General features: G+C 36.9%; 1 protein-coding gene across 1 annotated transcript in view; it reads left to right on the top strand.

The window, feature by feature from the left end:
* The window catches only part of RYR2 (ryanodine receptor 2), a 379203-nt gene that overhangs the window by 116720 nt on the left and 234616 nt on the right, over positions 1–27867 (top strand). The window contains exon 5 of the mRNA XM_029965125.1: positions 15744–15764. Within this exon, the coding sequence (XP_029820985.1) occupies positions 15744–15764 (21 nt within the window). The remainder of the gene's footprint in view (positions 1–15743; positions 15765–27867) is intronic.

Below are 27867 nucleotides of genomic sequence, written 5' to 3'. Positions count from 1 at the left end.
AGGGTGTAGAGTAAAAGACATCTATTCTGATGAGAGCTTCTGGAGCTCCTCTTTACCGATCTGTGCTTTGTTCTGGCAACATAAGATGTGGGCACAGGATTTTTTTGATTAGGTATATATAGGGGTATGAGACTGCTGTGGATCTTTTTTTTTTTTCCAATTTTATCAGCACAGTGGATGGAACGTTCTAAAAAGGGCTGATCATGATGGTCCCAGTTATAAGAATCTTAAGAATTTTGTAGTTTGCCCTTACTGCTTAAACTTTGTAACTTTGAAGCCTTTACCTAAACACTGCTAAAAAATAAAGAGTAAAAATTAGGAAGGTCAGCAACCTATGCAGTTGTAGTTTGAATTAGTTTCAGAGACTGTTACACTCCAGAGAGTTAAATCAATAGAAAATTGTTTAAGTTAAAGTAGTCTAGGTCTAATCTTTAAACAAAGATGGATGATGAATCCTGTAGCAACAAGATATGAAAATACACTCTAGACAGCTAAATCGATCAAAGATTGTTTAAGTAGAAGTTTAAGTTGTCTTTCACTAAAAATTGCTGTTGAGGTCCTGCAACAATAAAATATGAAACCGTTTCAAAGTTTTTTAAGTAAAAGAAGTCTAGATTATCTTTAACTAAAGATTAATGTTGATACCTTGTAACAATGAAATGACTAACTGTCAAGGAGAGGCTTGAGATGTTAAAGTGTATAAAAGCTCGCAAAATCCTTGTTTCGGTGGAGTGTTTATGGAGGAGCTATCCCCAACACTACCCTGATGTTGTATTAAGGGAATGCTGGCTTAACAGTATCATGCTGTTGAGTTTGATTTCTTTGAATCAATTCAATTCCTTTGCTAATGGCTAGGCTTCATGCTACATGAACTGCTCGCTAGTAGAATCATCTGCACTTGGAGTGTAATGTGTTTCTGTTGGAATTGTGTTTTCATGAGTCTTGCGGGACAGATGCACCAAACTCACTTATCCTCTATGCAACCTGATGGATTTCTCTCAGTTGCTTTTTTGTCCTTTCACTTCAAGGGTCAGATTTTTGATTGCTTACTAGAAAAAATGTAGCACTGAAATAAGTATGGATTTCTTTGCATGTCATCTGTAGCAAGAAAGTAAATGTATATATAGTTACAATTTCTGTATTTTGAATGATATAATAAACTATGTACTAGAATACGTCAACACAGTGTGGGGTTTTCTAAAATTTATATTGAGATGATTTTAAGTGCTTATTCAGCAAATCACGCTGTATTTGTTCTTTACTTTCTTGAGAGAACTTTTTGCTATTTGTCTTGCTAGACTTCATTATACAGGGAAAAAAATTGACTCCCAGTTGCCTTAATATACTTGAAATTTGTTTATTTTTATGTAAAATGAAGTGTAGAGTTAAATCTCTTGTTAATTTCCTGCAAATTGATCTAAGTTGCTATAGTGTCTATGGAGCACTTCAGTGTGCAGTTTTCTGCATTTTTCCCCCAGTATTTATTTGCCCAGCAGCTGTGCTTTTCTAATACTGTATGCCCTGGAGATTTGCTGCGCTTAGAAGCTCTATCCTATCCTCCTGGTTGGTAATGAAGATGTGAAATGTTGTCCATGCCACTGTCAACTCCTGAGGCTTGGTCTTACATGGAATAGTGGGGTGAGAGGAAAAAAAAAAGGGGCAGAGGATCTTATTTCACATTTCTTTCTCAGTAAAGACATTTAAACCGTTATAACAAATGCAGCATGAAGACTTCATACTAAGTGAAAGTGCTGGAGTTTCTCAGATCTGCTCTTTGATTGCACTTATACCATTCTCAGAGAGATGGAGGTTTAGATCTGGAAGCTGATTTCTGTTTGATATTTTTGGGTGTTCTGCTAACCCATCTGAAGCTGGACATTGATCCTGTAAGAAAAAAAACTGATGTGTGGGATGATGTTCTTGGAACATTCAGACACTGTAACAGTTCAACTCAAGTAGGACTGTAGCCAATTCAATTCTGCCATTGAATTGGAATGGAAAAGCTAGGGTGAAAACAAGAATTGGTTCAGATTCCATGTGGTCCTAGGAAAGAAGCTGAGAATAGCTGGGCAAAACTGAATGTGACCAGTGTAGAAGTCACTGAAAATGGCACTTTGATGTACTGAGATGCCATGGGGACAGCAGAGAAATATTGGCAGAGAGATTAAGATGAGGAGGATGATGAGGGTGTGCTGTGGCGCTTTTACCTTGGGTGAGACAATAAGGGGATTGACTGTTTTTATGCCTTTTACCAATCAATTTCATGGGTATTATACCTTTGCAATCTGTAATCCATAGCTTGTTAACATAAAGGATGGCAACATACTGATGCTGTTTGGTAAAGATTCCCTGTGAAGTTCTGAAAGAGTTAGTTGTGGGGGTTGTTTTTTTTTTTTTTTTTTTTTTTTTTTTTTTTTTTGGTGTTTTGTTTTTTTTTTCTAATGACATTTAAGCGCAGTGAACTTGAAAATGATACAGTTAAATTTATCTTCAGAACCAAACCCTTATATTTTTCTTTGCAATGGTTGGAACTGATGTTCTAAAGGCTATTTGCACAAAATACAAAATGAAAAGATAGAACTCACCAAATCCTCACATTCAAATGCTGTTTCAGAATGCTGAAGAGTCTCGATTTTGCTGCACAATCTTATGTAAAACTGAGATAGTCTCTTAAACCACTTGTTTTCTTAATGCTACCAGATGTCTAACCAAGCTATTAACACACTCAGTTTTTAAACCAAGTCAGTCTAGATAAGCAGTTAGAATCAATAAGCTAAGTGGTGATTGCTAGTTGTAGATTTTCTGTTTTCTTTGTCTACATATCTCAGGACTGATTTGTACAGGTGTTGAGGACCATAGCTGATGAAACCTAGATATAAAATAATGTTAGAAATTGGGTCCTAGGCATCTTAAACTGAATTTCCTGGTTTGTGTATTATTTTGACTTTAATGGATCAATGCCTTAGATCCTTTAAATCTATTTATATGTCATCTGAGGTGTTGTGAAAACTGAATTAATATATGTGATATTATCATTACAGTAGTGAATATCATAAAATTGATGGCATTTAATTGTTATATCTTTAGAAGAGGTTTTTTTATCAATATTCAGTACAATAGTTGCACACTGAGCTGGAATGAAATAAAATAGTAAGTGAGCACCCTCTTGTCTACATGTTGAACAAGGGAGATTTGATGTTGAAAAGGTTATGGACCTGTGGAAGGCTGTGTCATAAAACAGTGACAGAATTGGATTGAAATTAAGGTTGCGGGTGATTTTTTTCACTTTTTGTCTTTTTTTTTCAGTGTACCTTAAATTTATTAACGTTTTTTTGTAAAAGTGAGCATAATTTTTTAAAATGCAAAACTTTAATACTTTAGCTTAATCAGAAGTGTTTTGGAATATTAAATTTTTCATGAATATGTATAGCTCTGGCTAGTGTCTGCTACAGCTCTCCAATTACTGATTGTACAAAGGGCAACTTTACATTAATCTCACAGCTGAGGCGAGGCCTCGGTAGTGTGATACACAAATATTGTATTTTCTTCTTCTTTTGCAAGGCACACAGTTGTAATATGAATTACTGGTAAAGCCCAGGACCTTAAATTAAGTAAAATATAATTTTAATTTTTGCGAAGTTATCCAGTTATATTGAGAATGGAAATAAGAATTATGCACTGTTTTTATACAGATTGTTTATACTTTATATAAATATCTCATCTTATATATGAAAATTCTCTAAATCTACATTTGTCTTTTAATGGCTTCTTATAGGGATAGCTTCCTGCGATATTTGACTAGGTTGGTTCAAAATTAAAAAAAAAAAAAAGGATCTTTTACCTCAACTTATAATTGCAAATATAAAGAATATTTAGATGACTGGTGCAAAATGATATCAGTGTAGGAAATACACAGTAGTCCCAGAGGCTGGGAGTGTGGAAAATGCTAATCACGTCTGCAGTAACAAGAAAATAGTCTGCTATCAGGCAGCTCCGTAGGACCTCAGCAGCTGGAGCTGGAAGATTACACAGGGGATTCTCCCTCTTGAAATGTGTTCAGTGCGTTGATCCTCCAGGAGTTACCAATACCTTCTATGATAATTAAAAAAACTAACAAACCACCCTAATTCTCAAATTTGGGCAAGTTTTCTTAATGCAAGTTTCTTTCTAACTCTCCTTATCTTGCAGGGTTCAGCGCCTTGGGGTGCTTTTGATGCTAATGATGCTCTAAATGCATCATAGACTTCCATGTTGTTAAAGTTTAGATGGGAATGGTCCTCCCCAAAGGAGTGATGGTTGAATGACATAAACAAGGTTAGTGTCTGAAAGAAGAGATAGAACTAGCATCATGAGACTGAGTATGACTGAACAGACTGGATTCCTCTCCTGAAGAGGAAATGGGAAGGAATTGAGTTTGGGGAGGAGCAGGATTCCTTTCTGTTTTACATCTGTGGTGTCTGTCATAGTTGGTGACAAACACGCATGATTTCCTGATGGCTGCTGATGAAAAGGTCTGGATAGGTACTGTAAGCATGAGGGTTCATCTGCAAGTATGTAATTGCATCTCCCCATGGCAATAAGAAATTTGAATCTATGGTATCTATATCACTGAGCAAATCTTCAGTATCTTAGCACAATGTCTGGTGAGAACATAGTTTCACATCCATCTGTCTGTAGAGCAACTATTGTCTATGGAGAGATGATTTCTTTTGATGCCCAGTTATTCCTTAGTGACTGTGGTGCTGTTGATTCACAGAGAAGGTTTCTGGTTTTGGAATGTTGTGCTGGAGAGTCATCAAATGATTTGTTTCAATAATTATAGTAAGACCAAAGCCTTTCGAGCAGGTGAGTGTATTGGTCTATTCTAAGTATTTAAGTACTACTGTAGTGTGAGACCAGGTCTAAAGTTATCGTATTTGGGTTTTGTTTCTCTCTTATCATAGACAATTACCATTTTTTATTTACTTAGGAGGATGGCAACAACTCTTGAGTTGGGGATACTGGAAAGGAAAGTGAAAGAAATGAAGGGGTTATGGCCCAGGGGTGTTAAGTGAACAGAGAGATGCTGAGAACAGGGAGCAGCTCTGTTTGCAGAGTTGAGATTCTGTCCCTGGGCTCCAGGTGCATTATTTGTAGCTAAGTCTGGGACCTGAGCACACTAGAGGCTATGAATCCCTGCTCTTCACAGGGGCACTGACTTGCCTTTTTGAATGGTAGAATCATCCACCTATAGACCATGAGCTTGCCTTGGTGTGTGTCAGGATCCCTTGGCTTTTCCTAAACCTGGATTTTAGTTTTGAGCATTTGAGTGGCCACTCTGAGCAGGGCCTTGTTCCTGCCAGGGTCGGTCAGGATTGCAGGCTCTGGGACAGGGCAGGGAACTGCCGCCTGCCTGCCTGTGTAACCAACCTGTGAGCTGCCTCTTGCCTCTGTGATGGATAGTGGGTCCCACGCCAGCAGGCTCTATTTTGGAGCGTTTGCAAGATCTCAGCTGCAGTAAAGGCTCCTGCTGTGTTCCTGCAGGCAGTCTGAATTGACTTCTTCCCCTTCAAAAGCATGCCTTTGAAATATACATATATATATATATCCATACACACATTTAGGTTAAAAAACCAGGAGTATGCTCTTTTTGACTCTTCCTGAGCTCTTAGTATGCATCTGTCCTTCATTTTTCAAATGAAAATTGAAACCTGTGCTTTTAGAGTATTGTCAACATGGTAAGTGAGAAGGGGAGGCATTGTCCCCTCATTCATTGCTGTTTTAAGGTTTTTGATCTTGATCAATAAATATGTTTTTGATAAAAATGTGATAGTTGCTGAGCTCTGAAGATTGTCTTCCCTTTTCCTAGAAGTCTCTTCTTTCTGCCTGGGCTACAGCCTTTTACAGCATTTGCTGGTTAGACAGTTAGTTACCCTTTAGTCCTCCAGATAATTGTCATTCCCTCTGCACATAAATAGATAAGGCTTTGATTTCCTTTTTTGTGTCATAGTAGTGAAAGCTCACACCTTACTTTTCTTTATGGAAATAATGCACTTTTAAATAGGCAGAGCAAAGAAAAGTAACTTGACAAGAACAGAGAGCACTCAGAGTGCTACCAGTAAACCTGTGTTCTAATTATGTTGGGTGTTGTCATCTGCTTTAGACCTAATTCATTCAGTTTATGAAGTCCTATATTACTGTATATGATTTTTGTAGTTAATTCTTGTTTGTGCAGATACTGCTGATAGTGTGGAATGTGCTGGTGATTAGGGTGGTACATGCAGCTTCCACTCCTGAAGCAGCCTTTTGTAGCTGACTGTTGGTAAATATGCAGAACACTTACTTTTTTGAAAGAAGTTTCTATTTAAAAAATATTTGGATGAGTCACAGAAGACAACGGTATATAACGAGCAGAAGGAAAGGGACAAACCTGGAAATCCTGGTTTTTAGTGGTGATTATTTAATGTGGTAAATTCACATAGTCCACTGTATATGTAGGTTATTTACTGACAGACTATTTTAGTTAACTGGGCACTTGGTGCATTTTGATCTTTTTGTAAAATTCCATTTCCAGGTGGTGTTTGTTTGTTAGCTTATACACAGTCTACTGGGTATTGCTCTGCTTCTTCAAAAGAACTTGTGCCTTTGCCCAAGTTGTAATAATGTCACTAACTGATTAAATCCTTTGGCTGTTCCAAGGAATTTCAGGTGAGGTTTCTTATTCTCTCTCCTCAGCCATGTGCTGCTATTTTTTAGGTACATTACTTACTGAAATACAAAATCTTTGTCTTAAAGAAGCAACTTGTTGGTGGATTTGGAGATCTTTAGAGGAACATATCAGACAGCCAACATTTGACTCCACCTGGAAAAAAGACCACAATTCTCTTTCTGTATGCTTCCTTCCTATTACTGCAAGCAATAGGAGACTCCAGTGCTTCTTATGACTCTGAGTATTCAAAGAAGATGAAAAGTATAAAATACAACCTTTTTAGGGATCCAAGATCTTTGTGTGGAAACAACAGTTAAAACACAGACTCGCTTGATTTCAAGACTGTGCACTGTTTTTAGCCTTTTTGTAGTTCAGATATCCGAAACTACCCAGCTTGCTGAGTCCTTTCTGAACTCATATGTGCCAGGGAAGAGAAAGAGTGCATGCAATAGGCTTTCTACTGAGATTTCTTTTGAAGGTCCAGTAACTTATCTTACTTTTTCCAGTGTAATTGTAACCACTTTCATAGATGATTTCAAGATTTTATTGTTTGATGTAAAACAGTAAGGAAAAATAATGCCTTAACACAGAGATCTCTTTAAGACGTTTAAAAGCTCGAGCAAGGGATTAACGAGATAAACTGATATGCTGATCTTCACAGTAAAAATTGATCGTTTCTACTTGATATAGTTTATCAGTGAAGTTCAAAAATTGTCTAGTTATGTGCTAAAGCCTTTAGGAAAGCATTTGTGACTTTTTTTCATTTTCTTCTTATTCTTCTTCATATGTATTCTTCTTCATTTTTTTTTGTCCTGGCATTGATAATCTTATTCTCAATGTCTTTTACCACAGGCCACTGTTTGAAACCTCTTGTGGATAGACAGGACAGTGTTTACAGGCTTTCCATGTAACTTGAAATGGAAATCTCCTGAGGATTTGAAGGCTACAAATATAGCTGTTAGTTTAAATACAATACAACAGAAAGCATTTTCTAAATTCTTTATAGCATGCTTATTCTGCTTGTATTTAAAGCAGTTAGGGATTTTTGGCTCATAGACATCTCCTTTTTATAGTCTAGCTGCATTTCATAAAGGGAAATTTCATTGCTTTTGCTTCCTAATTCTGGTTGGATTTTTCATTTGCATCAGTTTCCTGTTTTTATTTTGACCTATTGGATCAGTTCAAACTGAGAGTAAGATTAAACTAATCAAGAAACCAGACTCAGAGAGCCAAATATGAAGGAACCCTACTGTAGTTGGGATTTGTAAAGACCTTCTTGAAAATTATATTGTATAAGTGATGATTAAAGGGAGTGATGCAAACACATAACATTCAGTCATGCCTAAATGAAGACTTTAGTCTGTGAGGAAATGCTTAGTAAAGGTTTCATTTGTTTTGCAGCTTGGTGTAACCACATAAATAGTCTACTATTGAATTAATTATCTTTCTAATATAAACCTGACACTGGTTTTTGCATGATTTTGGAGTACAACAATAAAGGACATGTACATCTGTTTTCTTTTGCATTAATATAACTTTTTTCTTAATTTTTCTTATTTTATGTGTTTTAATAGCTTTTATTTCCTTCATTTTTTGATCTGCTGCATATTTTTCCACATCTTGTGAGACTGATTGTTTTTATACGTTGTTGTCTCATTCCTCTAACTAACAGGAGATCTTAACTTGGGAGCAGAACTGATTGACCAGTATGCAGCCTGGTTACTGACACTACTATCCTACTTTTCTTTCCTTCCTTAGTAACATTACTTCCAGAATGTCCTTATTTTCTTCCAAATGTCACAGTCTTTGCCTCACCTCCCCCCCCCCAATCCAATTACACTAGAGAACCACTGAAATAGAGACAGAAATAATTCATGGACAACATAAGAAAACAGCCATGAAACAAATATCTTTTGTTAAAAGGTCTCAGTAATATTGTGCTAAAGCATTGTAATTAAGGCTAGGAGTTTTTCAGGCTTGTGTGCCCATAAATCCATGTCAGAGCTTATTAAGGGAACAGAAGCATTTGATTGCACACATTGTATGTGAATTCTAAGCTAAACTTTTTCTGTAATATGAAAGAATTTAATTTCACAAGCTCTACTCCAATATTTGACAACTTCATTTTTCAGGAAAATGCTGTCTGCAGATACCCATCAGTTAGGCAGCGTAACAGCTAAATTGCATCATGAGCTTATTAACTCCCGTCTAATCATCCAGTCATGGCTGATTAATCACTCCTCCTAGTGCCTTGTTTTAATAAAATCTGTTTTCCCTGCCACTGACCAGAAAAGTGCTGTCTAATTTCATGTGTGGGATAGTTTTTGCTGAAGAGATCAAAGTGCAACTCTTCTCTGATCTGAAGGGCCCTGTGAAGGAATCATCACATGCAAGAGCCTTGCATTATTCTTCTTTGTTTAAGGGGTAGGAAAAACGTGGGTTTCCTCACAGAGTGAAAAAGCTTTCCAGTGCTGTGGAGACAGAATGGAGCCGTTTTGGGATAGGAATGCAACTTTAGGTGGTGGATTTTTAAATATTCAAATCACCTATCTCCAACTGCGGAACTCTGAATTCATTAATTACTTTGTATTAGTAAGCAGCAAGATAACACAGAGAGCTGGCAGCTCTGTCATTTTCTCAGCATGGGAGGAGGGGGAAAGTAATTTCATCCCTCATGCAAACGGAAAAAAGGTAACACCTCCCATTTCTTTTAATAAGTGTTCTGTATGTTAATGAATAAGACAAGTTATTGAGGTACTTCCTTTAAAAAAGTATGAAGATTGGCAGTTAAGGGCACTCTTGGCAATTTAAGCTTGCTGATTCACACTGCAGTAGCCTAGTTAATAACATATTTGAAAGCTAACAGTAGCTGTGACTATGATGGGCTGAAAATGTTTTCAGGTTTGCTAGTGGAACCCCCACTTGTAGGAAGGAAGAGTCAGAAATGAACCGGAGATCTCTTGATATAACCAGAGCTCTTTTAGTTTCCTAGCACTGACTAGAAAGTTTTCTTAATCAAACTTCTGACCAAAAAGTCCAAATTACAGCTTCTTGTTTCTGTACTTTATTTGACTGTTTTCGTTAGCCCAGGGGTTGTCTACAGGTGCCAGGCATAACTCTCTAAAATAACAAAATATAAACCCAGTAATTTTCTTAAGAAATTATTTGGGTATGTCTTTATCAGATGGTGATGTGTCATAAAAAGGGACAGAGTTATGTCCAACAATGTTAACTTGTACTTATTGCAAGGTCTACCCTCCCAGACTTTGAATTTACATAACCTAAATGTTTCTCACTGCAAAGAGAGAAAGTGAGAGAAATGAGAGGAAGAAGAGTATTTAATGCAGTGTGGACTTTCTTGTCATGCAGATGGACTTACTTGCTACCAGTGGTAGGCTTTATGAAAGGGTGAGATAGTTTAGAGGCTTATTGTACTTAAAATACTGACTACTCACAGCTATTTTAGAGATACAACTCTGCTAACAGGAGAATAGGAAATAAAATGGAGGGGGGAAAAAGTGTGGAGTTTTTGCAGACAAACAGGTACTGTCATTTTCTCCTCATTCCACCTTATTTAGCATCTGAAGTGATTGTTAGCAGGCCGTTTCAAGTAAGGCAGAAAAAGAATAAGAGTTGGCTTTGATCAACTGCACTTTGATCAAATGCAAGTACTGGAAAAGATCAAGAAGGGCAGGCACAGTATTTTTGCATTCTGCTCATCCTCAGGGAGAAGCAAGGACAGGATCAAAATCATTACCTATTTAAAATCACAGAATTGTGACAAGCGAGTATTTGTAGCCTGGCACATGAGCTCTTCTTTTGTGTGTACCATATTTGGAATGAGGATATATGGCATAAAAGTAAACATTTTGTCATCCTAGACAAGTTTCCTGTTTTGGAGGTAGATAGCAGCAAGCCTTTTTTCAGTCTTACCATGACCCTTTGAGCGCTAATGTGTTCTAAGTTTTCTTTCTAGTGTAATGGTCAGTAAAAACTGACTTTGGGGGAAGAGAAATTAATTTGTTTCTTCTCAGTTACGTTTTAGGATCTAAGTAGCTTTCAGAGGAGTTAAACCAAATAGACATGAAAGCACAGCTCTTGAAGCATCTTGAAGACAAAAGTCTGCAGTGGAAGACAACCCTGGGCTGGAAGAGAAGGCATATCATCAATTAACTTGTTGAGTATTAAATTTAGGAAATCAAGGTGTCTATGAAGCTAGTCAAGTGTTGTAACAGAAGTAAAAAATACAATTAGATTTGGAATCTTTCTGGTTTGATTTTAGTTATTCTTACCTTGCTTATCTTATTAAAGTTTTAGACAAAGGTTTTACTTTGTGTTCTCAGTTTCCATAACTGAGAAATGGAAAAAAAATCTGGTTTTTTCTAATAAGAGTTTCCTTCTTCATTTCAAAAACATTTAGTATAACTGCAAAGGAAGATATAACATCCACTAGTGGGAATACATATCCTTGAGATTTCAACTCACAATCCCATCTGTGGATAATGGTTGTATATTATAAATATCATGAAGTTTTCATAAATATTTGTAGAGAATGTGATTAGCCATAGTCAGCTAAGATTCTCCTATGCTGTGCGGAATAAAGTTCCTTAGTGTTTTTGTATGCTGCTCAAGCAGATGAAAGCAAACAGAATACAGAAGCCAGAATTAGGAATGGGAGGTTGTTTTCATGGCTTAAAGTAGCTTACTTTGCAACTTTGTGCCCTGGTAATCAATATTGCTGTATTAGTGGATATTCAGCATATGTTCTGTGACCTTGCTTTATGTCAAGATTTAAAAAGTGAGTTTGTGAATGACTCCTCATAATGGTGAAGAGGTCCCTCTATTTCTCTTCATTTAGTTCATGGCTCCTTTTGGCAAGAGAAAGTATGGTTAACAAAACTATGTTCCTGCTCTTTTAACTGACTTTTATGTCTGGTTAATGTAATGCTGGATATCTGCAGTGCTCAGGAAAAATAAAGAAAAAAGCAACTTTCCAGTTTGGATTAAATGTGTTTAAAATGAAAGCTTGCCTGAAAAGATTGGAGTTCTGATATGCCTCTGAAAAGAAGTCAGCAAGTGCAGACCACTGAAGTTTCTGGATTTGCATAGCAGTAAGTTGTTAAGTTGTGGCTGTATGTTCTTCATTGAGGACTTCTCACTAGAGCTATATGAAATTCTAAGGGAAGTATTAAGACTCTCTAGTACAGTGCTCTCTTCTAGTTCAAGAAGAGAAATCATTTTGTAATGCAAAATGACATCTTTGATCTTTTGCTTGATTCTTAGAATATAACTTTGAATCCTTGTCTTTTTGTCCTTATTCTACCTGTATTTTTTAGACATTCATATACATGGGTACCATAGCATTTTAATGTCCATCAAACACTACTCTCTAGTTTGAAGTGTCATATATTCTACTCATTAAATTAGTTATGTTGATGGCTATTTGCTAGCAGTAGGCAGTGAAATAATTCTTTTAAGTTCAAGTTAGTAGCTTTCTGTAAAATGATTATTGTAGTATAAGTAGTTCACAATCACTAGGTGAATTCTGGAGATATGACATCCTTCATCCTTTTGCTAACTCTGATCTTCTCATGGCAAGATAATAATTTTTTATATTCAGAACTGTCATATGGCAATGAACCCACTAAATTTTCGTATGCAGGATTAGACAGGGTCATGTTCTTTTTTTTTCTTAGGAAAAACCAGGGTACGTGAGGAAAGAATATTTCTAAGTAGCATTCTGCCTTTGAGGTATATATATTTTAATTTGGATTCTGCATCCTCTACTGGAGGAAATGTTGTAAATCTTGATAGTCTTTGGATAAAGAAAGTGAGAAAAATCAGTATATACCTACCTAAGTGTTTTATTTTCCAAACAATGTGATTAAATGATCAGGAGAGAAAATGAGCCAGAAGAAGAATAGTTATTGAATTCCAGGGATTTGGATTTATTGGGACGAGGCAGAATTGATTGTGCTTAGTAAAATAAATGATTGTACTGTTCTTTCAGACTGTCTTTAACGTAATGTATGATAGAAATTAAGCAATTTACAGCGTAAGAGACCACAGTGAGAGGGAACTTACGGAAATGACTGCCAGTCCCTGTCTGCCATTCCCTCAACCCTTCTTGAATTGTAAACTTTCCTAGACCAGTTGGAAGAGCTATACCTCCTAAGAGGTGAACAGCTCAGCAAAACCCAAGCTGAGTAATTTATGGTAAGAACAGATAGTTCCAAAACCATGGGAACATTAAGCACTCCAAAAAAGAGAGGTGACAAAATGTGATCTGATAGAAGAGAATGTTAGAGTTTGTTTGATTGTTTATATTTTTCTGTTTATTTGTTTGGTTTCTTGAGTGTATATGGGCTTTTTTTGCGTGGAGGGGGAGGGTTTTGTTTTGCTTTGTTTTGTTAGGTTTTTGATTTTTCTTCAGTTCTCCCCCTGGATTAATGACTAATGCTTATATAGCAACAGGAACTTTGAATCTTAGTGTTTCCTGAATTTGGATGAATACTGGGAAATCTATGGGAAAAGGGGTTCCTGTGGCTTCTAGTCTTCAAGACAGACAAAAGATGGAGGTCTCAGTGTGAAACAGAATCGGTATATAGGAGTGCTGTGAAGTATCTGCTTGCTTCATATCTGAATCATAGCTTAGATCTTAGATACAAACACTAGGCTGAGATATCCACTATTTGCTTTCATTTTTGTTTATGTGAGCTTTACATCTATTTTGTGCCTACATTAGGAAAATTACTCATAGTATTTTTATGTGTATATATATACTAAGATTACTCATATTATTTACTTTTAGCTTTACCTAATATGCATTACTGGAAATTTCCAGATAAGTAAATATATTATTATGTCAAGTTTATGCCTTTTTTCGCCCCCAAATGGGATATTAAATGTCTAGAAGGTCATAGCTCTTCCAGAATAGGTTCCATAAGGTAAAAGCAAACTAAATTTTGTCTACATATATTGCACGGACAGGTTTTAGAACTTGGGTCCAAGTGGTCTGTAAGAAACAAATGTCTTGTGACTTCAGTTTCTGAATGAGCTCTCCCACAAATGTAAAGGAAGCACACTGGATTTGAGAGGGCTCTGAAGAAACTCACAGCAGAGGGCCTATAGAATATGTCCTTAATTACAAATGCAAGATTTTGTTGTGCTGTACACTGTACCAGAAGCATCTTTGGATGCATTCATCATCTTTCCTGTATGAAAGATGTGGGTGTCAAACTGTACTTTTGACAAGTGTATGTGCACCATTCAAGTGCTTGTCCTGAGAGACTCCTGAATAAGGGTGCCTTTGGCATATGCCAAAGCCTGTGGACAGTTCTGTTTAGAGGTAAGTATACCAATGCAGAATTTGTGTGTAGATATTATAAATACTTGGCAAATATTGCACTTGACTCTTTAAGATAACTGGCGTTCATTAAAATAAAGTAAATGAACAATTCAGAAATTAAAAGGCAATTAATTGTAGAACTGATAATGGGTGTTGAGCTTTGAGTAAATTCTTTCTGATACCAATACTGCCCTATTCACTTACATTTTAGGATAGCAAACACTTCTCAAAGCAAGGCAATAAAGGCATAAATCAAGTCACCTCTTTCTAGCATTGTCACACAGTCAAGTTGCTTTCAGTGCTGTTTTCAGAGCATATACAGTTTTAACAAAGCAAAAGATGCATCTAAAACAAGGTAAAAAATGAAGTACTTGTACATAAATCTAACTTGGCTATTCCTTACCCCTTTTTTTTCTTTAAGACATTGTAATTGTCTTGTTTGCGTTTAGATTTAAATTATTGCTTACTTTTCTAATATATCAACATCTTATTAAATTTTTTCTTATATTTTATCTGGTTTAAATCATTTAGGTGTTTCTTAGGAGGAATTTCTGCAGCTGTGTTGACAGTAAAATCACAGTAAAGATTAATTTAAAAAATAGTGGCAAATCAGAATTTTGTGTGCCAGCAGGACTGAACAATATTGAAAATATAAAACTCCTCTTTAATCGAAATATATATTAAAAAAGTGAGAAAATTTACTTTGAATGGAACTATTGTAGCAGATAAGAACTAAATACATTGCCTTTTATTACAGTAATTTCACAAACAAGTTGGAATCTGAATATTACTGTTTTTGAGAATTACTCCTGGTTTTCCCTAAGCTATCTTAAATTATTGTTAAACTTTTATGTTGCATATGCTAACAAAAGGTCAGTATGTACCTGCAATAAAACCATGGAAGGCATGATATGCTGCAGTGTTTTCTGTGCAAAGTCCAGAGACAAATCTACTTCAGATATACTGCTGTTGTTGTCAACTAAGTTTTTAATAGGTAATGCCATACAAACTGTTCTAGTAGCTGAAATGTGTTCTAGTAGATATTCTCAATCCTTTCTGAGACTGTAAGATAGTCCAAAAACTTCTTAGAGAAAGTAATTTAAAATCTGTTTCCTTAATGAACCTTGAAACCTTAAGCTTTCAAAAACATTCTCTCTTTCCCCATCAGAAAATTGAATGACGTTTTGATGTGCTGTTCTCTGTTCTTATACAAGTTATTCTCTTATGTTGCAGGTTGTAGGGTCAGGGTCTGACAGGTACCCCTAATTTTACCTTTTATACTTACTGCATTCACTAAAATGCAAACCTTGAATAGCAGCAATGGAACCTTTTCAAGTGAATAATGTTCACTTATGACAGAGTTTTGCTCACGAAGAAATGGCAATACAATTTGTGGGTAACTGTGTTCTGCATTTTTGACTGGTTGGTACTGAATACACTGTGGAATTACTTCAGCATCAGTCTTCCTTTGCTGCCTATTATCTGATATTTGGAGGGACATTTTGGACTTCCAGAATTTGAAGTGCTTTCCACAAAATAAAGACAGAAAGTGAAGTATTGGCATTTTAAAGAGAAACTGCCAGAAGAGTAACTTAGACTCATACTAGATACATTTCCGAAAATGTGAAATGTTAACTTCAAAGTAGACTTTGATATGCTGTATTTAAGGGAAGAGATTTACTGATTTCTTGCTTTTTCTTTCTACAGCTAGTTGATGTGGAAAAATGGGTATGTGATTCTGTCTTTTATTCACTCGATCCCAAATGTTTCATGTTGCCACTGAGTCTAACCTGTCTGTTTTGATACCCTGTGTGTTCATGACCCTTCAACTCGCACGGCTCAAAAAAAAAAAAAAAGAGGCGAATATTTGGTCGTGTAGAATCTGGTCGTTTGTGAATTGTCATACCAAATTTCATGTTACCACAATGACTTTTTCTCTTTTAATTTGATCATAGAATTGTGTAATATGAATGTATGGTTATTGCCTGTCAGTTTTGAGCCTTGCTGTCTAATGTTATAATTCCATTCTGTAACCCACCCTATCTTTTCCAATATAGACAGTGTAATCCTAAACTGCATGACAGTAAGATAATTAATACTGGTAAATAATGTGTAATGCTGTGTGTGACTGCAAATACACAAAACATTTAATGATGGAGAACAGCTGATGTAGAATAAAAAAAATTCCTAGATTTTTGCAAATAAAGCACAGTTCTCTGTTGAATGTGTTGTTAAGGCCTTTCCTAATGTGTCTGTCTATACCATGCATATTTGTTTGGGCATTTGATATAACTCCTCTCTGTGGGACATATTTACATATGTTTTTCTTCAATGTAATCTGTAACATCTGCATATGTATGAGTTAGTGGCCGTAAAAATGTGTGTAGAATTGTTTGTTCACATTGAAAATGTTAGAAGCCTCTCTGAAAGCTTGGACCATAATAGGCCTCCTTGGTTTCTTAATACTTAGTTTGAGCTGCACATGACCAGTGACAACCTCAGACATCTTCTGGAATATGGCCAATAATATAACTATAGCACTGGTCTCATTTTATTTCAGCCAGAAATTACAGAATTTTAATCTGTGGTTATTACATATTTATAGTAAGTAGTGACTCAAATTAGAGCTTGCCTGAGACTTCTGCAGGTAAGTACATTGTTTAAATGGTGGCTTAGACTTTTCAACACCCGTGCTACTGTACTCACAAATATCTATGTTATGTGACATCTATAGGTATATATTTATAATATTTATTAAACAATAACTGTAGTTAAGTATTAATTTTAGCTAATTGTAGCAGTGTGATGGCATTATCCATATTCTGTGGATCTGGTACTGATAAAACCCATCAATTCTTATATGGATTGATTTTGAGTGTTTTTAAGCCATACTGATGGTCAGGTTACCTTCTCAGTTTGCCCATCTTTTTAATTACAATTGAGAAAGCTAGGTTGTATATCTTTAGATTCTGTGGTTTTATTCCTATAAATAATTTTGCTATGAAGAGAAAAAACTACAATTAAAAACATGTTCAGTATTATACAAGCACCTAGCCTCATACTTCACAATGCATGAAAAATTATATGCTGGAAGTTTATTAGTGACACTCTGATGTGACTTGTTTTTGCCTGAATTGTTCATAGTCAGTTCTTGGAAAATGTAGTATTTCAGATCTGCTGTTTTGTTGTCTGTTGTTTTTCTTATTTTTTTTTTTATTTCAGAACTTAGTAATATCAAAATCTTATGCTCTGGAAAGACTGCTTCATCGAAATGAGTCCTTAAATTATTTAAAAAGAACTTTTTCCCATGAGAGCAAAGCTAAATGTTTCATTCCAAGTTATACTGGTTAAAGGCTTTTCCTAACAGACTGACTCTGTAATCCAGACAACTGATCTGATAGAGATGGAGTGGGTGCTGGCTTTACTTCACATAAAATAATTCTCCCTCAAATGAAACCCCAATTTGGCCTGTAAAGCAGCTTTTAACTCCCTCTGTAATTCCAGAGTGTTACCAACGGTATTATGGTGGACTGCAGATGTACACAGTGAATTAATGCAGTAGAAAGCTGGTGGTTGTTCAGCTGCATGGTCACTGAGGTCATTCTAATACATTTCTTCATAAGCCATTTTCCAATATAAGACACACAAGACTAATGCAAGTGTGTTCAGTTATGTCTAGGTATCTGTGGAAACCTTGAAACCCAAGACCAGAGGAAAGCTTCATGTCAAATTAATGTAGCTGAACCTTACTGCAAGTAATTTCATGCCATTCAAAGGATAAGCTAAAGTCATTCACTTCTGAGCTGTTCTAGCCTGTAAAGTGTGCTAACAAAATTTTTAGGAGAAATGACTCCAGTTCCTGTGTTCTCCTGTTGAATGACTGTAATTCTTCTGGTTATTTTGTTCTAAAATATTTGCTCTGCTTAAGGGATATGCTGGGAGTTGAAGCTGAGTAAAAATTAAATGGGCTTAAGATATTCCTTGAACCCTTGGCTTTCTCCTTTTGTCTCTGAGCAGGTATGAGTGTGAAGCCTTGTAGGTATGCTTCGGTATACAGAATCAGCTACATATAGTTGCTGAATTATTTTGAAAATTTGGCATCAGAAAGAACCATCAAGAATGAATGTATTCAGGATAGATTAGTCTGAAGGGAAATGAAATGTATTGCTTCTTAAAATTAGAGTGCAAGGTACAAGAATTTTCATGTTTACCCTGGCTAATGGCAATGTAGGATTGTCTTCAACTTTTAGACAGAGAAACCTCTTCTGCTGAAGGTAAAGGTAAATCTTTTTCTTTTTGCCTCAAGTAGTTACTGTGTTAGCTTAGTTTTATACCACTAATAAAACTAATTTTCAATTTCTTTGGAGAAAAGAAACTTGCAGAGTAAGGATGCACACTTTAGATACTTTCAGAAAGAATTACTTTTAGAAAGAATTACTTTCATTACAGTATTTTTGAGCTGAGAAGAAGTTAATAAATTCTGGCTTTGAGGATAGTGTGGACTGGGTGAATGTAACAAATGAATTTTGGCTAGAGGAAACAAGCTAGGATTGTTGTAGACATTGGAGTTAGCCATAAAACAAAGCTTCATTAAGAGAAATGGTTCAGGTAATATGTCTTCAGTGCTATTAAAGTAATTAATTACACATCTGTACTTTATAATCAGTATGATTTTCAAGCATCAAATGAATTATATAAGGACTTAATTTTTTTTTTGTAATTTCTTGTTCACACTAAGTTAATTTCCTTAAATATAGATTTATTTTTCATATTACTGTTGGAAAATATGCAAATTGTGCACAAATATTTTATCCCCCAACGTAAAGAATTTGCATTCAAATTTCAGATATAACACAGACTGCAGAGGTGGCTCAATGTAGGGAGTGATATAAGCACTGTTAACATAGATGCACTCAGTTACTCTCACACATGTCATGAAGGGAAATGGGAGGAGATAGCAGTGTGTGATGTTAAAGTGAACAGGCATATCGAAATACAGTGATTGTGGAAATGCTGCTAAAATGCCACACCTACAGTGATAGTTTCAACCGTATCTGTAATTCCATCCTTAGTGTCCTGTATATTGTAGTGTATTCTAACTGCAGTCCAAGTCTAATTTACGTCATCAAAAAAAAAAATAATACAAACATTTTCTTTCTAGAAAAAATCTGTGTCCAAATCTACCTGAAACTTATTTTAATAGAATAGTAGCATTTCCAACTGTATACTAGGATTCTTTTGGTATTTCTCCTTCAGTCCCTATTATAGATCTGAGAATTTCAAGCTGTGTTCCATGTACCAATGGTAATTTCTGTGAATTAGAAACAAACTTTTTGGTTAGGTTAGTGTAAAGATCTGATATTTCAGATAGCATATGCAATGCTACAAGAATTGTATGAAAGATATAGTCAGGAGATGATCTCTAAATTAAAGGATTTTTGGCAGCTTTGCTATCAAAAAATTCCCAATAAAATAGCAATACTATTTTGATCTTTTCATCTAACCTGAAAGGCCAAGCATTAAGGTGAGATTCTGATAAATTAGAATAGTAAGTGGTACGCTACCCAAAACCTGTCCAAGGAGCCAAGTAATATGGCTCTGAACAGCTGTGAATGTTTACACTAAGAACACATTTTCAGTGTCCTGAGATAAAGCTTCAGTAGGTTTTAGGTTACATCTATTTGTTTTATTTTGAAAAAGAGAGAATAGTGAGGATGATGAATAGAATGACCCCTTCCCCTTCCCCTTCCCCTTCCCCTTCCCCTTCCCTTCCCCTTCCCCCTCCCCTTCCCCTTCCCCCTTCCTTCCCTTCCCTTGCCCAATTCCCCTCCCCTTCCCCTTCCTTTCCCTTCCCTTCCCCTTCCCCTTCCCTCCCTTCCCCTTCCCCTTCCCTTCCCCTCCCTTCCCTCCCCCCTCTCAGAATAACTTGTGAAAAAATTTGATACTAGAGAAACAGGTGCATGTAAAACTCGCAGCACATTCTGATTTCTTGGGGAAATGAAGGAGAAAGTGGTGTTTTCAAGATATTTAGTCATCAAATTTGCATTGATTTCAGTATTACGGGATTTAACAGAGACACTTATTTGTAGTCCAGAAGTACATCAGAAGGTCAACTATGGTAGTACCTTGCTTCTCAATACTCAGTAGAGAACCCCCACTGGATTATTGAATTTCCGTATCTAATGCAAGTGCGGTGTTCTGTACTTAGGTTCAAATATCGGAAGTGCTTTAGGTGTTCATGCTGTAGACAGTGTAGGGTTAGCAAGTTATTTAAAGTCCTAATTATAGTGAAGGCAGAGAATCAAACACTTCTAGTGCATAGCTGGTCCCATCCTACAGAACATGTCAGCTTAATAGATCAGATGAATTGTGTTCTAGAAATGACTGTCTCTTCCTTGACTGTAAGGTAAATCTACACATCTACCTGATGTCTACATAGTGCAGATAAATTTGATCCTTACTGACACTTAAATCTGAGCTTGTTTTTAATAGTGTTTCATACTGGATATCACCTACATCTCTATGATTCGTTAGGGTTTGTAGAATATCATATTTCAAATGTAAACTTGGAGTAGGAGATTTGTATGTAACTAAAATAATGTCATCAAAATTTAATCTCTTCTTTTACTTTTAGCTGAGTTAGTGTCCAAGTGTGCAACAATTATTTGTTGTACTTAGTGTCTGTATTCATCTGTTAGTTTTAGCATTTTGATGTCAGTGTTTGGCAAGGAATACCTTTCAAGAGCAACGGATAAGTCGTGGTTTAACCAGGAGGCCGGTTAAACAGCACAAAACTGCTTACTCCCTCTTCTCATCCCATGGGATGGGAGAGAGAATTGTGAAAAATAGTAAAATTTGTGATTTGAGATAAAGACACGTAATAGAACAGAAGATCAAATTACAGCCTGCACTCTTCTGCCAAAGGGATCGAGAAAAATACATTAGTGGTATTAATTGTGGCTACTACTTGGCTACCTTTGCCTCTGATTCACAGTGAAGTTCTGTCAGTGTTTAGTAGGGCAGCACTCAGTGACATGGCAGTATGCCTTCATTCAGGCCAAGATAATCTACTGTTAGTCTCCACTATCCATTAGGATTTCACACTGGCCATATGGGGCTGAGTTAAAGAGTGGGTGGATCCTACTGATCACTCCTTTGCTCTCCTGTCAGTGAATCAGTTTATGGATGGAAATTAGGGCGTCTCAGCTGGTGTGATACTGCTGCTGCTGCAGCATTGCGGTAGTGATTGGCATCTGTTGTTCTTCAACCTTCTGCAACCCCATAAAAGAAGGGTGCTCTGAGAGAAGTGGTGAGGTAGACAGCTGTTTAATTTCCTCTGTCTCCAAGGCAGCTATACTGAAAGCCCACTGATATCCTTTAGGGTCTTTGATGTACCTTCTCGTAAGATAGTCTGCCAAAGATGCCTGGAGCCTCTGGGCCATTCGCAAAGGAGTGCTTTTGCCACTCATTCCTAGTCAGGGTCAATTCAACCTCCAATACAGTCAGTCATTGGGATACCCCTGTCATTCCAGAAATACCAGTGGGAACTGATGGTATTACAATATCCTCCGCATCTGTGTCTGCTAGAGCCTTATACTACTGTGGGTCTGATGTGCCAGATCATTGAATCCACACACTCCAGTAAGACCACTCCTCCACCTGGCTGCAGGCAGGGCCCCTCTAGTCCTAGTAATGATATTGAATACTCACTTCTTGTAAATATGAATCAGAAGTCCCTTCAATCAGGAGTAAAATCAGCCCTTCTACTCTGGAGAACTACTGACTGGAGACTGGAGCAGCGATTTTCCTGGAAGAACCACCTTTTGTGATTGTGTTTCCTTGCAGCTCACATAACTGTGCCTCTAGGACTGAGGCAGATTTTCCAGCCCACTTCTTCATGTCCTCTCTGTGGTCACATAGGTCAAACTACAGGGTGATGTGTACCCACTGTATCCTCTCTTTTGAGCAGAGGAAGGTTTACGCCGAATAGCTGAGACACTGGTCCATACTGGTGGGGAGTAGGATCTTTGTGTTGCTGGACCAGTTTTTCCACAGCTGAGATGAGGAAGGAAGAGACATTTTCTCCATATTACTGGAGTTGACCAGTTAATTCATCCACCTCTAGCATGGCTAATTCCCTCAGGTACTGGATACCTTTCACCATGGTGGTCCACTTGCCTGGGTGATACATCTTCCTTGAAGGGATGCCTTTCCTTCCCATCTGACAGAAGTCACCTCCAGAAACTAAGGAATTGTGCCCCTCTTTCAACCACTTTGTCAACACTTCCTTCCCTAGAAAGGAATCCCAGCTTCCTTACCCTCTAATTCCAGGCTGCTGTCCCCATTTTCCCAACATTGGAGCAGCAAGATGACAATGTGCTTACCTATACAACAGCTGAAATCTTTTCACACATCTCACTGCTCACTCGGTTGGTTACCATCTCATTTATGAGTTTTTCTTTTTTCCGCTCCCTGATCAATGTCCACCTCTCTTCCTCCTCCTGTTCTTGTGATGACCCTACTTTGAAGGACAAGGTCTGCCTTGTCCGCTTTTCCCTCCTACTCCCTCCTAGAAGACGCTCTTTCATCCCTTACTAAATGACCTCACTTCTACTTCCAGTATTTCTTTTTGTGTATAGAGGTGACTGATACTGGCATGGGTTGGTTCACTGGTTCAGCTGCAGTGCCTATGGCCAGGGTTAGGGTAGCCACAGTGCATGTCATTTTGTCATCAGATCCAGAGATCTCTTCCCCTTGAGGGTATGAATAGTGTGGAACAGGGCATGGCAGACCTGAATCAGGCCCAAACATGTTGCAGTGATTTGTGTCTGTCTGGAATTGCCAAGGTGAGAGCATACCTTTACCAAGTATTTTACGAGCTTTTCAGGATTCTGCACTTGTTCAGGGGTGAAATCCCAAAATGTTAGAGGTGTTCTAGGCACTTGCCTGTCCTATCCCACACACCCTGACACTCATCACTATCAAGCCTCAGGACAGATCTACGGGTGGTATTCTTAAATAGCTGTTTAGCCATAAACAAGACCTGAAACACATTCAGGAGACCCAGCAGTAGGAACATGCTGGTTTTAACACTCTGAGGATAGCCAAAATCCTCAAACGCTATTGTAATTAGCTTGGAGGAAAAGGGGAAGATGGAGGAAGGTATCTATCTCCTCCATAGATTGGCTCTCTGAGGAGTAAAGGTAAAAGGTGTAATGATTAATACTTTCTGATAGATGGCTCCTGGAATATGAAGGTGATGGCAATGCTGATTACAAACACCAGAGTGGTCTCATGATGCTCAATTTTATCGTATCCTAATGCAGTATTACAAGGTACAACAAAATAATGACCCTAATCCAGCCCCCAGAGATTATAATCAGACCAGCTGGGAAGATACACCTCATATAAGATGTTAAATAACACAGCTTTGAGAACATACACAACAGCTATAGGACAGATTGTCTTTTTAGCAGAGCCTGTTGGGATGGGACAGGAGGTGATGGTTTTAATCTGAAAGACGGTTAACTTATATTAGGTATAAGGAAGACATTTTTTATGATGAGAGCAATGAGACACTGGAACAAGTTACCCAAAGAGGTGGTGGATGCCCTATCCCTGGAAACATTCAAGGTCAGGTTTGATGTGGCTCTGAGCAACCTGGTCTAGTTGAAGATGTCTCTGCTCATTGCGGGGGTTTGGACTAGATGACCTTTAAAGGTCCCCAACAACCCAAAATGTTCTATGATTCTACGTTTCTATGGCCTCTAAAAGCAAATAAATCAACACTGTGACCAGAGACTAATAAAATAATATAATGAATGCTTATAAAAAATTTGTTATAGCACGCTCCAATCAGATCCGTCATTATCTCAACACTTTGTGCCCCATTTTAGGCACCAGAAAGGATTGAGGTACTTTATAAGTGCAGGCAGTTAAACACCACACTACTTGCTCATTGCCTTCCCAACCCCAAGTAGGATGAGGGTGACAACTGGGAAAAAAAAGTAAAATTTGTGGGTTGAGATAAAATGAAAGCTTAATAGGACAGAAAATAAAATAATAGTAACAATTATGAAGAAAAAATTAGAATATGCAAAATAAGTGAAGCACAATGCAGTTGCTCACCACTCACCAACTGATGCCCAGCTAGTTCCTGACTAGCAGCCCCAGGCCCTTTTTCTCCCCAGTTTGTATACAAAGCATGACTCCATATAGTATGGAATATCCCTTTGGCCAGTTTGGGTTGGCTGGTCTGGCTATGTCTCCTCCTTGCTTCTTGTGCACTCTGGCTTACGGACTGGCAGGATGATATGAGAACCTGAAAAGTCCTTAACTTAGTATAAATACTACTTAGCAACAACTAGAATATCAGTGTGTTATTATCATTATTCTAATTCTAAATTCAAAACACAGCACTGCACCAACCTCTAGGAAGAAAATTAACTCTCTCCCAGGTAAAACCAGGAGAGAAAGTTAGAATGACTTTTAAAAATTTCAAATTATATCTCTTCTGTCTGTTTAATTTTCAAATACAGATTCTAAATTGCTAATTTTAGCCCATAAACTCATGTGCACTGTTGTGCTGAGACACAGAGAGAAGCTGTGTAGGAGCAGGAATTTCTTCCTTCTGCAGAGAACGAGTTGGAGAAATTTCTTTTGTGACAGCCTGTTACCTACGTGAAGTCCATAATTTCTGCTGTGTTTTTTCTTCTCTTTCTCTCCTTTTTTTCCCCCAAGCTGAGAGTTAATGTTTTTCAGAGTAAGCATTCTCCTTTAACTAAGAAGAGATTTTGTCTAAAAACCTTGGAGAACATTTCCAGGAGGGTATGACAGGAGTATCCAGAACCCTCTGGATACTGGCTGTTGGCTGGCAGCTGTGGTCCTTACAGTTCACAATACCTAATTTAGGCTTGACCTGAAGTTTCACAGGGCAACTTGCTTCATATATATATGCACTTGCTTCACTTATATATGCCCATATATAAGTGGGTGTAACACACATTTAAGTGTTTGCCATGTAGAGAAAACATTTTTGCAACAACTACATTTCAAAGTATTTCTTTCCCTGGTGGTTTTGAAGCAATAGGAGGACATGTGTTCAGACTTCCCTCACCCAGTGTTGTCTTTCAGGTTTTCTAGCTTGAGGGAGACTGTTCATGAAACTTTCTGTCTCTAAGACTGATGTGTAAATTATTTTCAAAATTATTAAGGAACCAGAGTAACTCTAAAGAATATGATATGACAGATCCAAATAGATGACAATTCTTTCTCTCTCATTTGTTATAGTTCATTTAATACATTAACTGATGACAATGAATTGTTGAATCTGGTCATAAAAAAAATCCAGCACAAGAAGCTGCTGTATAAAATATTCACTTTAACTTGAAGGTGGTTAAGAGATTACAATCCAGCAATTAAATAAATTGTCAAGAAGAGAACAAGAAGGTTTCACAGGACTGTTGTTTAATGTACTTTTGATATACTAAAAGATATGGGGTTGTATAGTTCCCTGAATAAAATTTCATAGTTGAATGACAGCTGGAAGAGACTTTGATGAATCTAATGTCCTTGATAAACTGACAGCATGTTGGCAAGTGAAAGTCAGTATTGACAAATATAGGAAAGGTTTTATTTTAATTAATCATGTACATAACTTTTTTCTGTATTAATTAATTTATACACACCCCACTGTAGACAGCTCAGTAAAGATTTCTGGTTAGTTTTTGGAGCCTCCCAGTAAAAGCAAACAAAAGTTCAGCGTGACAACTACCAAGCTATTTTGATAACAACCGAACAGATCTGGAAGAATTTTAAGGAGAGAAGTCTTTGGACATTTTAAATTGATTAGATGATACTTTTTTTTTCCCTTTAGCTAGAACATCTTGTACATCTTTGAGAACAGATACTTTGGTTTTAAAAGCATGTATGAAATGAAAGCAACCAGCATTGCTTGGAAGCTCTCCAGTTAGACTCTCTTTTCATATGGGATAGAAACAAATTTCAATCCTCAGTTTCAGCTTTGTGATATCAAAACATGAACTGATGAGGTCAAAAGGGGAAAAGGTGGCCATAGATCTCTCTCAAAGAAAAGAAAATAATTGCCTATAGCATATCACTCTCCTTTTATTCTTGAGCACCCTTCATGAAAATTAACCTAAAATTTTCTGTAATCTTCTGGTATCAGTCATGTGGCTCTCAGTTTTTTAGTCTTGCTAACATTAAATTGTCTTTATTTAATGTGCATTTACATATGATGTGTTACTACAATAGTGATGTTGCTCTTCAGCACTGCACTTTGAATGCAGGATTTACAACTCGCATTGTATTTAGAAACTATCGGCAGAGCAAGTTGTTTAAGACAATTAGGCATGGCTCCTGCTTTAACTGTACCGTCTTTTGTCTTTAAGCAATAAGTTTTTCATATGCTATATTTATAAAGGTAAAGAAAATTCTGAGAAAACTGTTGCATAAAAAAACGATGAAGCCTTGTTCTGAGTAGCTGTTTTGCTTTCCAACGTGAGCTATAATTATGGTAATTGCAATGATAAATGTTCCTTTTAAATGTGGTTTCTAGTGAGTATATCCCACTCACTTTTTCAGGGAAAACAAATCCCACTTTTAAGCACCCAAAAGCAAATATTCATTTCACATTTTCTCTTTCTTTTCCCCTTCTCATGGATTTACTGAAATTTATGATGAAGGTAAGCAAGTTAAACATTTGGTATTATACTTCCTGTGAATTCCAACAGTTTAATTCATTCTATTTCTTTATTTTTAACATCAACATCAAACTTGCCTTCACTAAATAAAACATACTGAATTTTTTAAAAATTTGGATTTAGAAACCACAGTGACTCTGGTTTGGATTGGGGTTATGGTTTATTTAGATAATAAAGGACTAAAGGGAAACACCTTTATGGAGAAAGGACTTTTGGCTGGCTTCTCCACTTCTCATTTCATACTTATCCTTTCAGTAAGAATGTAGCATTATTCTGTAAATACAAAATCTTCAGGCAATGAGTAAATAACAGAAGTCACAGTAAAACATTTGGGCATTTTGGAAAGCAGGGACATCAAACAGTTTGCTCTGTCACAAGAAGCTCTTGTAATGGTTTGGTGTCTCTGTAGGGTGGGTGGGGAGCGCTTGGGATGGAGCTGTCACTGCCTCAGGTCAGCAGGCATTTGCTGTAGCTCTGCTTCTCAGGGCTGCCTTTTTTTTTTTTTTTCTTTTATTTTTGACAAAGCACTTGGTGAACCTCTAAGAATTTAGCATTTTAAATACCTGACATTTGAATAATTAGCTGCAGTTTTCACCAAAATGTATTGCTGATCCATTTTATAGTTTAATTATCAATGTCTATTCCCAATTCAACTTCTAAAATGATTTCTTTACTGATTTTCATCCTGGAAGAGTTTGCTTTTTTATGGTATGGTCTTGCTTCCTTGTCACGCTCCCAAAGGGAGAAATTCTGGGCTAGATAAGCAGTTCTATTTTAAGGACTGGATTTAATGATGTCAGAGGAATTTTCTTAGCGTGATTCCTCTGCTTATCCATCTTTTCTTCCCCCTTGGCTGTCTGTCTTATTCTTTATCTGTGAGTTTCTTTCTCAAGTGACAAGGATGATTCACATTCCCTGTATCATATAACAACAGAAAAAGCTTAGTCACAATCCTTAACCTGTGAAAAATGCCTCCCTCCTCCACTTATTCAGCTCTAAAATAACCAGGACGATTTTTATTATTTCTTCTATGTCCTATGCAGATAAGGAGGAGGAGTACGGGGGAAGAGAAATCTTCACTAGATTAAGGGAGAGATCGATAAATTTTA

Source organism: Manacus vitellinus, unplaced genomic scaffold, assembly GCF_001715985.3.
Source record: "Manacus vitellinus isolate BGI_N305 unplaced genomic scaffold, ASM171598v3 scaffold_8_pilon, whole genome shotgun sequence".
NCBI lineage: Eukaryota > Metazoa > Chordata > Aves > Passeriformes > Pipridae > Manacus > Manacus vitellinus.
This window is presented reverse-complemented; position numbering and strand designations above follow the sequence as displayed.